Source organism: Elephantulus edwardii, unplaced genomic scaffold (assembly GCF_000299155.1).
Source record: "Elephantulus edwardii isolate Elephantulus edwardi_28Jun2011 unplaced genomic scaffold, EleEdw1.0 scaffold00146, whole genome shotgun sequence".
NCBI classification, from domain to species: Eukaryota; Metazoa; Chordata; class Mammalia; order Macroscelidea; family Macroscelididae; genus Elephantulus; species Elephantulus edwardii.
Genome location: NW_006399896.1, coordinates 314,212 through 327,896, shown reverse-complemented (window position 1 = coordinate 327,896; position 13,685 = coordinate 314,212). Strand labels below are relative to the sequence as shown.

The following is a 13,685-nucleotide window of genomic DNA, read 5'->3' as shown; positions in this document are numbered from 1 at the left end:
AAACATAAAATGTTTTGTATTTTAATTGATGCTACTCTTGTGTTTGGCTTCTTTATACAACATGATTTCTGGAAAAGCAACTTGTTCAGAAAACGTTCATGCATTAATTAGCCACTTAGATAACTTTCTTTTTTTATTTTAAATTCTTATTACTTTGCATCATGATTACATACACAGTTTGACTGCCCTTGGGATCTTACTTATTATGTGCAGTATGTCATATATATTCTACTAAAAACTTTTTTCCTGCTATGTTTCATAGATTCTTCTGTTACTTAGCCTTTTTAAAATGTTCAGTCATAATGTTATTTAGCTTCTAAGTCTTCCTTTTAATTGGTGGCTCGATTGAAATGTAATAAGCTAGGTACTGCCCTGTAAAAGGAGCAAGGGCAATGTGGGGACAACCGAGTTCAAACACTATCAACTCAAAGGGGAACTGTTCCTATTAATATCATCCACATCACATTACCAGAATAATACCTACAAGGTCAGACAAGGTCTCCCCTCAGTGCTGTTGCAGCTAATTTTACTATTAATTGGATCTTATATTCGTTAACTCTGGCTCCATTCTGGGGCTCCATCTGGCTATACCTTGCCATGGTCTCTCTGCAGTCAGGTTAGCTCTCTCTCTTATGTTGCCCTGTAGCTGTTGATGTTGAAGATGCTGATCAGAGGACCACTGTGAGGTGGCCAGAGATCTTGGCCCTGAAAGGTACTAAGGCAATGGATAGAGGAGCCATTTTTAAGTGTTAATACCACAGCCCTATATCTGAAAATGTTACTCGATAGAGAAGCATGTCTTCCCATTTATGACTTACCTCTGAGCTTTTCAGCTGGACTTGTTACCAGAATGACCATATTCTTCAAAAGGGTTCTGACAGAGCCAGAACCTGTTGGCCCTGTGGATCAGGTTAGACAGGTCTGTGCTCAGGCATAAAACAGCAAAGAAAATACTTCTACTTCAAAGACACACATTAAATTTGAGGGTGGAGAAAAGGGAAAATGGTTTACCAGCCGCAGGATGGGAAAATGAGAAGCTTTAGATGCAAGCCTTCAGGCCTCATACTTTCTTGCTTATCCTTACTATTCTGTAAGTGCCATGTACTACCTTTGAGTTTTCTTGAAATATTTTCAAGTACCTTTCTTACCAGTACTGTGAAACGTCTTTTAAAATAAGTAATATATTTGACCTTAGTAGTATTTACTGAATGCATTGCATTCAATTTATGTTAATTAGTATGCTATAAAAGAAGTATATGGGCATTTCTAAAAAATTTTAGAACTATTCATTGCATTGAACTAGATTAGCAATCCGTTAGTTAAACTGTAATGTAACTATCATTTTGTAGCCGTTGAGAAAAATCTACAAATGTGGGAAGAAATGAAAAAAGGAAGCCAATTTGGTCAGTCATGTTGTTTGCGAGCAAAAATTGACATGAGTAGTAATAATGGTTGCATGAGGGACCCAGCCCTTTATCGATGCAAAATTCAGCCACACCCAAGAACTGGAAATAAATACAAGTAAGTATTTCAATATGATGAGCTTTTGATGCTTTTGCTGTGATCCTTTCCATAAATGTATAGTAGGTATTGCCAGAATAGTCGAGATCTTATTTATTTATGGATTAAATTACTGGATGGCTTTTGGTTGGCAAAGGTATGCAGTCTCTCAGGGCCTTATTACTTTACTTTTTATCACTGTAAATTAGCCTTTACCCAGAGATTGGGTTCCATTCTGATGACTGACATTAGCTGCTGCTGATACAAGTCAAATACTTTTTTTGTTGTTGTTGTTGTTCGTTAATTTTGTTGTGCTTCAGATCCTGGCTTTGATGTCTAAGTTAAATACTTTGCTTTCATTGTTACTGCCTCTTATGTTGCTGTTGTTATGTGTCATTGAGTGGTTTGCAACTCATAGCGACCCTATGCACAAGAGCTCTAAACGCTGTTCTGTCCATTATAATCAGTATTTTTAGAAATTGAATTTTTATTTTTGTTTGGCAATTGGAAATATTACATAACAAATTACAGCTACATTTTGATACATATGTAGAAGAATACTTAAATAATAAAAATGACGCGAGGAAGACTTCAAGGACATTGACATTTTTGTCTGTGTGTTACTAACAACTCATGGAAGGTTCTGGATTATCCTTGCTAGATATGAGCATGGTGTTTATTGTCAGAAAATTAGCATTGTTTGTATAGTTCTTTTTTTCTTCATTTATTTTATAGTAGAATCTTGCTGTTTCCCAATTCAACTTCTTGAACATCTTAACAGGATGAGAATTGAACATTTGAGAGTAAGCATCTGAAAATGATAAATAACATCAGTAGATTCTGTCATTATCATTGTATGCAACCCTACTGGTTTTTTTGCAAATACGCTTGTTTGTTTAAATGCTGACTTGATAACTGGTCTATTATCCACTAAAGCTGATAAAAAGAGTGCAATGTTTCATGTTGATTTTAAGAAAATTTCTCTTTTTCCCCCTAGTGTTTATCCAACATATGATTTTGCCTGCCCCATTGTGGACAGCATTGAAGGCGTTACACATGCCCTGAGAACAACGGAATACCATGACAGAGATGAACAGTTCTATTGGATTATTGAAGCTTTAGGCATCAGAAAACCATATATTTGGGAATATAGCCGGCTAAATCTCAATAACACAGTGCTATCCAAAAGAAAACTCACGTGGTTTGTCAATGAAGGACTAGTGGATGGATGGTATGTTACATTGAATTGATGGGAGATGAGAATATCCATGATTTATAAACTACTTTGAGGGCTGGAGAGGCTGAGTTGGAGCAGGTAGAATGGGTAGGCCTCGAGGGTTCCTGCTCACCAACTTGATTGTTACCAGCAAACTAGATTCCCCCACATTTTAATAACACTATAACAATGATATGCCCATCACAAAGCATGGCATCTAGGAATGGAAGACACAGGTGGGCACATAGCCTCTGCAGATCTCTGTTTCATAGGAAAGTAGCTGTGGCTTTCTAGTCTTTGATAGAACTGTTTACCACTCTTTTTTTGCTATCACTTGTTATGCATTAGAGAGTTGGAAAGTGACTAAGGAGGATAAAAAGAGAATTGATGCCTTTGAGCTGTGGTGCTGGAGAAGAGTATTGAGGGTACCATAGACTGCTAGGAAAACAAAAACAGAGTCATCCTGGAAAGGGTTAAACCGGGTGGCTCCTTGGAGGCATGAATTCTAAGGCTCCGTCTAACATACTTTGGACATGTTGTAAGGAGGGACTGGTCCTTGGAGAGGGACATCATGCTTGGGAGGGTGGAGGGACAGCGCAGGAGGGGAAGACCCTCTATGAGGTGGATTGATTCAGTGACTGGGGTAATCGGGATGGGTGTGTCAGAGACAGTACGATTGGCATAGGACAGAGCAGAGTTTAGGGCTGTTGTCCTTTGGGTCGCTATGAGTCGCAAGTGACTCAATGGCGCATAACAACAACAATAAGAACAACAACAACAACAACCACTCTACACTTGGCTGAAGCTTTGAGGTTTTACATTTAGCAGGATCCCAGTAAGGCCAACTGTGAGTTTAGTTGAGATCTTAAATGATCTATGCTCTATATGAGGGATCTACCTTATGTGTAATCTATGTCCTCTGTGAGGTATCTACCTTGAAGCATGACTGAACACAGGATTCAATGCCTAGAAAAAGTTTGAAAACATTTGTGGTCTCTTAATAACACATCCAGGATAATTATGAGATAGAGAAGAGCATAGATATCATAGTTTTATAACCAGATGTCTGTATACATGAACTGTATCTTGTTCTGTTCAGGGGGTTAACATGTTTAGAGGCCTGAAGGATTTTTCTTTTTTTAGCACAAACAAGAATATATATACTGTTTTCTACTTCTATCTTAGAAAAATGCGTTCAGGATATATAAATAATGAGTATTTTATACTTGTTTACTGAGGAGCTGTATTTAATAGCAGACAAATTTTTCTTGAACCTAATACAGTACATGTACCACTAATTGAAACATGCAAATCTCTGAAGAATGTTAAGAACCTGTATGTTGCTGTTGTTGTGTACCATTAAGTCAGAACGAACTTATAGTTGACCCTTTGGCAGGTTTTCAGAGGCAGTTAATCTTACGAGAGGAGATTGTCCCTCCTTCTCCTGTGGAGCAGCTGGTGGGTTCAGACAGCGTGCTTCTGGGATTGTAGCACAGCTGCTTACCACTGGGCCACCAGAGCTCTCCATAACCTACGTATGCACTTTTTTCTAACTTGAAATATTTAGAAAGTTCTGCCATTTATTATTCACCAGGATAATTTGTACTCTCTGCTTCTATAATTTGGAAAAATAAAGTCCCTGCTAATTAAAAATACACCTATTTTCAGGGATGATCCACGATTTCCTACTGTTCGAGGTGTGCTGAGAAGAGGGATGACAGTTGAAGGACTAAAACAGTTTATTGCTGCTCAGGTGAGATAGTGTTTCTTTCCTAGCTTCTCTGATTGAATTTTTAAGTGTTGATATCCCCTCAGTCGTTAAATCCCCCTTCCATTCTTGCTTATTCATAAGGGCAAAATTGAAAGTATATTTAACACTATTTACAACAGTAGAAAATGGACCTATCCTAAATAACAAGTTTATAAAATGGTTAAAAACTAAACCAAAAAAATCCTCTCAGTCTCTTGGATAAACAAATTAGTTTGTGTATACTCAGTTTCTATTTTAAGGAAGTATATTTGTAAATGTTAAGTTTGTTTTTCCTAAGTGTACTTGAAATCAAAAAGTATTGGTTAATACTTCTTGTCAATGAAATAGTTCTATTAATGATTTTCTAGGGCTCTTCACGTTCAGTTGTCAACATGGAATGGGATAAAATCTGGGCATTTAATAAAAAGGTACGTGTTTTACCTTTCTACTCTTTATTTTATGCCAAACTTCTGAATAATAAAATAGATTTAGAATTTATTAGTATGCTCATGGTAGAGAAAATTTGTGAAATATATTTGCAGACTTTCAGGAAAATGGAATGTTTTCCTTTTTAAAAATATATCAAAAGCATTAAGCCTATATACAATCAAAACAAATAACAATTAAAAAAACCTTGGAGCTATGGGGAAAGGTAACAGTTTTTTTCCTTCAATCTTTTATGAACACTGTGCATTTCATTTTTCTGCTTTCAAGCTGCGAGCTCTCTGTAAGAAGGTATATTATTACTTAACGCTTTTATTTGCCTTAGTGCCTAGCTTTTAGCATATTACATGTTACAACCAGAGATGTGACAAAGTTCTGAAGCACAATCACATTTATATCAAAGAAAAGAGTTATATGAACTCATTGGAAATGCATTATTCCTAGTTTTAAGAAACACATCTTTTGGCTTTCTTGGTGGCAAAGGGAAGATCTCACTAACTTCTATGTTACTGTTCCCCTTGTGTACCAAGAGGGCATAGAGTTTTAGTATCACATATTTCTTTGAGATGCATTGAAGATCATTCATTACAATTCCTGTGGCTTATTTAATAACAGCTTCTTTTTTTAAAAGAATGGATTCTTAAGTGAAAGTTAGATGAGAAATACTGCATATTGTTAATTACTAATTGGAAGCAGACACTTAGTTACTATATCAAGGCAAATAACAAAAATGCCAAGTTTTGAACTGTAGTTTGTGTGATTGTGTTCTGTCAGTTCTTTTTTTTTTGTGGGGGAGGGCTGGTTTGTAGTTTTTTTTTTTTTCTTTCTTCATGATTGCTGCTTGATTGTGCTGGTGCTTTGCCTCAAAAAAATTAATTGCTTGTCTTGCATGCAAAAGGTATTCACCTTTTTATTTAGGCTTTTGTGATTTGTCAGTTCTTGGTAATTAAAGGAATTATTAATTGGTTCTTTCTGTTGCTGCAGTTACTACTACTAATAAAATTGGCAGGTGAAGTTAGCATTGCTGTACTTTTAATTTTTCATAAGTACATGAATTATATGTCACTTCTGTAGAGTTGTGAAGATGAGTGGCCCATTTGCTGCGCCTCTTTCCCCACCATTTTCTTCCCCTAGGAAAACCATTTTTATTTCTTGTGTATATTTAGATATTAATATTTTATATCTTATCTCGAAATAAGCGGTATGTGTTGCTACTTTTTACTTGGTTTTACCCGCTGGTAGTTGATTTCCTGCTATGAAGAAAAAGATTTGAATCTCTTTAGTTTTTTTCTCAAAATTTTTTTATTCTAGTTTGTTATTTTCCAAATTTAGTCTTAGGTGCCAACAATTTTATGCTTTTTCTCGTAAGATATTCAGAAACTTTTTTTTCAGATTCACTTTGGAGATCATTTTTTACCAGAGATTTTGCATTGCTTAGATCTGTCCCATATTCATGGCTCTTGGCTGAGGCATAATTGTCTTTTTGAGGTATTGCCTTAATAGTGAAAAATAAATTTCAAGATCTTAACTGGAATATAATCCTGTGATAGGATCCTGTCCATAAGACCTGAGATCAAAAGATTAGATTTTTTTCATTAAAATTAATAAAATAAAAAAAAGATGTTGTATAATCAGTGATTCTTTTATTGCTGATAGCTTTTTTAAAAAAAAAACCCATAAATAGTGACTGTACACATGGACTTGCCTGATGGACTGCATAGAATCACATTGACTATATCTGTGGAAAAAGTTGATGATGAAGGTAAATGTCAGCAGTCAAAACAGGGCCAGGTGGTGCAACCACTGTGGAAAATGGTGTGGTGCTTTCTCAAAAAGTTGCAAATAGAGATACTATTTGACCCAGCAATTCCACTACTGGGAATATACACCAAAGAGACCATAATTCACATCCAAGCAGATATATGCACACCCACGTTTATTGCGGCTTTGTTCACAATAGCAAGGAGTTGGAAACAACCCAAGTGCCCATCAACAAAGGAATGGATAGAGAAGCTGTGGTATATTCACACAATGGAATACTATGCTGCATTGAAAAAAAAAAAAGGAACTCATGCAATATTATTCAAAATGGATGACTCTGGAGGACATTATGCTGAATGAAATATCTGTCACAGAAGGACAAATACTGCATGGTGCCACTGTTGTGGAATGGGACTGAGATCAGGGATGGGGTAAGACTGAGAAAAACTGGATAAATTATGTATACTGCACTGAAACAGATGGAGAGAATAATTTAAGAGTGATATATGATAGGGTATTATGGTTATCACAAGAGTCTAGAATCAATGTTGCATAGTGGAGTGTATTGGGGCTGTAGGTTGGGGGGGTTGGGGGGGGTTTTTTTCCCATGAAAGAATTTTTTTTTTTACTTTTCAAAGAGAGGAGTGAACTGAGGGGGAGGGCTGGGTAGGGAGAAAAGTGCAACAATGAATGAATGGAAATCCAAAATCTCTGCAAATGTTCATTAAAATTAATAAAATTTTTTAAAAAAACAACAAAAAACAAGGCCAGGGAGTGACTGGAAGAGATCCCTTATTTACTCCTGTGGAAGTTCAAATTGAAGTTGAATAAATGAAAACAAAACCACAAGAACCAAAATACTACTTTGTGAGTCTATCCCACTTGAATTTAAAACTATTTCATAAATAGATTTGATGCATTGAACACAAGAAAAGTTGTGGGATGACATCAAGGACATGATGTATGAAGAAAACAAAAAAGCCATTCCAAAAGCAGTGAAGAAGGGGAAAAAACCAAAATGGGTGTCAGAAGAGATTGAAAATTGCAGTAGAACACAGAAAGTCAAAAACGAAAAGAAGAAATGCTAAAGAGATGAACACAATATTTCGATATTTCAAAGGGCAGCTCAAGAAGAAAAAGCAAAGTGTTATTATAATGTTCAAAGAGCTGGAGTTAGAAAATCAAGAGAAGAACTAGCTTGTTATTTCTCAAGCTGATAGAGCTGAAAAACTAATTAAAGCCTTGATTTGCCATACTGAAGGATTCTATGTGCAAAATCTTGAATGATGCAGGAATTGGCAAAATAGGAGTACACAGAGTCTTTATTCCAAAAAGAATTGGTTCATGCGTGACCTTTCAGGAAGTGGCGCATATTCAAGAGCATGGCCATGAAGGTAGAAGTTGCAGCTATGCTGAAGGCATTGGTAAAAAGTAAAGTCCCTGGAATTGGTAGAATACCAGTCATTGTGTTTCAACAATGGACGGAGCCTTGGAAGTGTTCCCTAGTCATTGCTAAGAAATTTGGAAGACAGCTACCTGAATGATGACTGGAAGAGATACATTTTTGATCCCATTCCTGAAAAGTGATCCAGCAGTATGTGGAAGTTATTGAACAATGTCCCTCTTCAGTCTGCATGCTGAGCAAATCAGTTCAGGAAGCTGAACTGTATGAAGAATGTGGCATCAGAATCCAAGGAAAACTCATCAACAGCTTGAGTTATATAAATGACCTTGCTCGCCAAAAGGGAAAAGAACTTGAAGCACTTGCTGCAGAAGATCAGAGACGGCAGCCATTAATATGGATTATACCTCAACATCAAGAAACAAAAATCTTTACCACTGGACCAATTGGCAACATCATGATAGAAGGAGAAAAGATTGAAGTTAGCAAGGATTTCATATTACTTGAATCCTCAATCAACATCCATGGTAAGTGTGGTCAGGAAGTCAAAAGATGTGAAAGTGTGCTGTTAAGAACCTCTAAAAAAGCAACTATATCAGTTTAAAGAGTAAAATGATCTTGATTCACGTTATGATATTTTCACTTGTTTTCTATGCATCTAAACATTGCACAATAAGGATGACAGAGAAAAAGTGATGCCTTTGAGTGGTGGCTTAGAATACTGAATTTCCCATGGATTTCCAAAAGAATAATCTATTTTGGAGGAAGTGTAAACAGGATGCCCTTTAGAGGCAAGGATGATGAAACTTCATCTTGTATACTTTGGGCATTTTTTCAAGGGTGACCAGTCCTTGGAAAAGGATATCATATTGGGAAAGGTAGAGGGTCCAAGATAGAGAAGAAGACCTATAACAGGATGCATTGCCACAGTGCTTGTAACATGGGCTGGAGAATGGCAGAGATCGTGACGATAGCGCCAGATAGTGCAGGGTTCAGATCTGTTGTTCATAGGCTTGCTGTGTATCGTAGTGGATTCTGTGGCACCTAACAACAACTTCATCATCATCCTGAGGCTTTTCTTTGCGTTTGTCCTGTGATGGATAACTAATTCCTGTATCTTCCTTCTCATTTTATCATTTTCTTGTTTTGCTCTCGTGTATCCTTCTCCAGGTTCCTTAGGAGGGGAATACAGGTTGAAATACATTTTTGAAACTTGATAGAAACCCCAAAACCCATTACCATCTGTGTATAGCAACGCTGCAGGGCACACCTGCAGTGAAGGGCTCCCAGGCATTAAATCTTCATCAAGCTTACTGCTCCGTCTTTAGAGCAGCTTTTATTTAGAAGCTGAGAACTATAAGCACTGCATCACCTGTGTCCCTTGAGGCTTTGTAGATGGCTTGTTTTTATTACTTTGTATTTTACAAGGTTTTACCTCTGAAATTTGCTGATACAATTTTAGTGTGAGTCTGTTTTCATCCACCTCCATTGGAAGAATGTATAGCTTCCAATATAGAAAGTCATTCTGATTTTTTTTTCCTTTCTTTTTCTTTACTTGATTTATTCTATAGCTGTTGGACCTCCTGGACTCATCCTCTAATGTCATTCCTTTGTTTTTTGCATATTGTCTGCAGGAAAGTGTTTGCAGATTTTCTCAGCCTTTGTTCATTTTTACATCAGAATTGTATTCCTTAGTGTGCTCACTTGGTTCTTACTCTTTGACATAGTTTTTTGTTTCCAAAATACTGTAGTTACTGGCCTCTCTCCTGTTTTACTTGTTTTTCACCTTTAAACAAAGTAAAATCTTCCATACCTTTTTAATGAAGTATAGGAGTGAAAAGAAATCTGTCCTCATTAAGTACCATCTTAAAAACATAGTCTGTAAGAGTATAAATATTTTAGGTTGGGGATGACTATGAAATCACTTGATCACAGCTATTTTCATTTTTATTCCTGGCCTTCATGATTTCTTCCTACACTGAAACCTATTATTTCCAATCTTTTAGTTGAACTTCTCTTTCTTTAGAGTTCGTGCGTAAGATCTCAGTTCTTTAGCTTGCTTTGTCTTTCTTTCCATACTCTGCCAAAATTTTTAAATGTAGCGTCAGTGAACTAAATTGAATCCTGATGCTATGAAACAGGGACAATGTTAAAGCATCAGTCTTGTGATATTATACTTTGTGTGCTCTTCTGCTCATCATAATTTAGCATTTTTATAAAGCAGCTTCTAAAAATACTAATTTTTAATTATGTACTTTTTTTGTACAGAGCTTTATTTACAGAGTGTATCATTCACAACAAAATTAAGTAGGGAGAAAGGAGAGAAATGTAGAGGAGATTTACAGTGGTAATAATTTGAATTGCTTTTTGAAAATCCATGTTTTCTTAAATGTGACTTTTCATCTTAATAGGGAGCTGATACATAACATTTCTGTGTCATAGTTAAAACCATAAATTGAAAGTTTTACTTGCAGTCTGATATTTTAGCTGTGGCGGCCCTCAGGCCTGGTCCAAACTGTTTTTTGTCAAACATTCTTCTAGGTGGTATAGCACTGGTCTGTGCATTGCTATACAGAGGAAACTTGTGGTTGCTGTGATGCTAAACACTGACAATGAAGTGCCAAACATGGTAATGGGTACCCATGGTGGACAGTGTTGGTTGGAGCTTCCTGTTTAAAACAGGCTTCAAAGCAGGAGTGGCATCCACTTCGAAATGTCTTGCCTCTGGAAACTATGAACAATTCTCAGGCCTTTCGTTCTTAGGGTCGCTATGAGTCATCTACGATTCGAGGGCACGTAACAACAACAACAACATGCAGTATAAGTAGAGGATAGCTGAGAGGGGAAGTTGAATGATTTTTCAAAATCTGCTTGAATAATTCTCAGAGGAAGGTTTTTTACTCCCAGTTAATTCCGATGCTCCACGATACCATTCGTTTCAGGAAGCCTAAAAATACCCTGAAAACAAAAACCAGCAAACTGGTTTGGACAATAATAACCAAATAACCCAGTATAAATCAGAGAAAATAAAAACAGTTTCGTTTTTATTAGTCATGTCCTGATAACTTAAATTTTTTCATATGGGAAAAAGGACAATTCTTTAGCTGTTTGACTCTGCATTTAAATGTATCTACATTTTTTTTCCTACATGCTTTGTGTAAGGTCCCTATGTACCACATCCTTACTATTAAAGTACTTATCTTGATGTTTCACCATTCTGTTTAATTTGAATTGAACAATGATGTAAGAGAAATGCATGTGCTTCAGAAGACATGCTGCTACTGTTTGGCGATACAGTAGTAGATTTGAGTATAATAAGTATGACCGTTATGAACAGCTGAAATGAACACATTCATTTAGTTAATCTATATGTTATTATGTGCCATCAACTTGGAACTGACCTGTAGCTAACCCCCCAGGGAGTTTTCAGAGGCAGGAAGCCACACAGGGGATCACGCCATGCTTCTCATACAGAGCGGCTAGTGGATTTGAACCATGTGCCTTTGAGCTTACAGTGAAGCTTCTTACGACTATGCCACCAGAGCCCTCTGATTAATTTGTAAATGGTTATTAATTAGATCTGTGCCAGGCCTTGTGCTAGAATCTAGAAATAAAATAATCCCAGAAAGAGCTTGTAGACACGCAGAAGTATTTTGTTTATGTATCTGATTTATGACACTGCTGTATTAGCATGACCAACTGCTTCTCTGCTTTTGGTGTTCATGTGAACCCCAACATAATGCTGAGACACAATGAATCACATTCCTTTAAAGTGTACTTCTCTTGTAATACAAAATTATGTATTACACCTCTCTGTAGGATTAAAACATCAACCCAATAAGGATAATTTTTCTTCACCTTCTAGTACTAGATTTTATAATTTCCAGTACTATATTTAAGTGTTCCCCACCATATCCCAGTAGTTATTTACAGTCAAGATCTAGAAATTCCTCATATAAAATTATTTACTTTCTTTAGGAATTGAATGTTAGAAATTGCTTAAATATTATGGTGGAAAAAAATAGTAAATGCAGTAACAAAAGAAAACCATTTAGTATTCCTGTGCTGCTACTGTATATGTGGAGGTTTTTTTTTAAATATACAAAGGTTGAAATATTGGATGGGTTTTTTGCAGGTAATTGACCCAGTTGCTCCGCGATATGTCGCACTATTGAAGAAAGAAGTAATCCCTGTGAATATCCCTGATGCTCAGGAGGAGATGAAAGAAGTAGCCAAACACCCAAAGGTCATCTGGTTTTGTTTTTATTTGTTGTTTTATATATTAAAAGGAAGAGAAAAATAATGAAAGTGATATATATTTGGGTGGCAGTAGCAATGATTTTGAGGTAATTTTCTATCCAGCGTTCCTTGCTAAGGTTTGATACCAAATTGAGTGAACATTTTTATGGATTAGTTGTTGAAAATGCTATTCTAATAATAACACCAACACTTACCACAAAGATATTAAACCCGTTTGACTTTCTCTTACTCACTGGGTAGAGATAGCGTATAATAAGTATCTCTTCCTGGCATGGACTTGTAATTTTTTTTACCAACATCAAGAAAACAAAGATTCTCACCACTAGGCCAATTGGAAGCATCATGATGGATGATGAAAGATTGAGATTGTTGACAGCTTCCATTTACTTGGCTCTGCAGTCAACACTTTTGGTACCAGCAGCCAGGAAATTAAAAGATGAATTGCATTGGGAAAGTGCTGTCAGGGACCTCTCCAAAATACTGAACAGCAATGATGTCAGTCTGGAAACTAAGGTGTACCTGATCTAGCCCATGGTCTTTGCAGTTACTTGCCATGCATCAGAGAACTAGACAGTGACTAGGGATGATAGAAGGAGATTTGATGCCTTTGAGCTTTGGTGCTGCAGAAGAGTATTGAATACACCATGGACTACTAGGAGAACAAACAAGTTCTTCCTGGAGAGGATGAAGCCAGGCTGGTCCTTGGAGGCAAGGATTCTGAAGCGCTGCCTGACATACTTTGGGCATTTTGCACGTAGAGGGACCATGTAGGAGAGGAAGAACCTCGATGAGATGGATTGATTCTGTCACTGGAGTAATGGGGATAGGCGTGTCAGAGACAAAATTGGCAAGGGATAGAGCAGGGTTTAGGGCTGTTGTACATAGGGTCGCTATGAGTTGAAGACAACTCGACGGCCCATAACAGCAACAACTGGAAGTGCTTTCCCCCCGCCCCCCTTTTAACAGGATCAATCACTGACTGTCACATTTGTCTTTAAGCCATCGAGCATTATTACCATATTGTTGTTAGGTGCTATTGAGTTAGCCATGACTCATAGCCACCTTATGAACAGTGGTACTATCCTGCCTCATCTGAATGATCGCTTGCAAGTTCAAGCCCTTTGTTAAAAGTCATTATATCAGTTCATCTTTTTGAAGGCCTTAGTCTCTTTTTCTGACCCTCCACCTTTCTTATCATGATGTCTTTTTCCAAGGACTCATCTCTCTTGACATCATGTCCGTAGTCTGTGACATGAAGTTTCATCATCCTTGCCTCTAAAGGGCACTGTAATTTCACTGCTTCCATAACAGACTTATTTATTCTCCTAGAAATCCATGGAATATTCAGTTTT

General features: G+C 36.8%; 1 protein-coding gene across 1 annotated transcript in view; it reads left to right on the top strand.

Moving 5' to 3' along the window:
- EPRS (glutamyl-prolyl-tRNA synthetase) overlaps positions 1-13,685 on the top strand; it is an 84,788-nt gene that overhangs the window by 18,965 nt on the left and 52,138 nt on the right. The window contains exons 9-13 of the mRNA XM_006894591.1: positions 1,350-1,521; positions 2,498-2,731; positions 4,385-4,469; positions 4,835-4,894; positions 12,209-12,319. Of these exons, the coding sequence (XP_006894653.1) occupies positions 1,350-1,521; positions 2,498-2,731; positions 4,385-4,469; positions 4,835-4,894; positions 12,209-12,319 (662 nt within the window). The remainder of the gene's footprint in view (positions 1-1,349; positions 1,522-2,497; positions 2,732-4,384; positions 4,470-4,834; positions 4,895-12,208; positions 12,320-13,685) is intronic.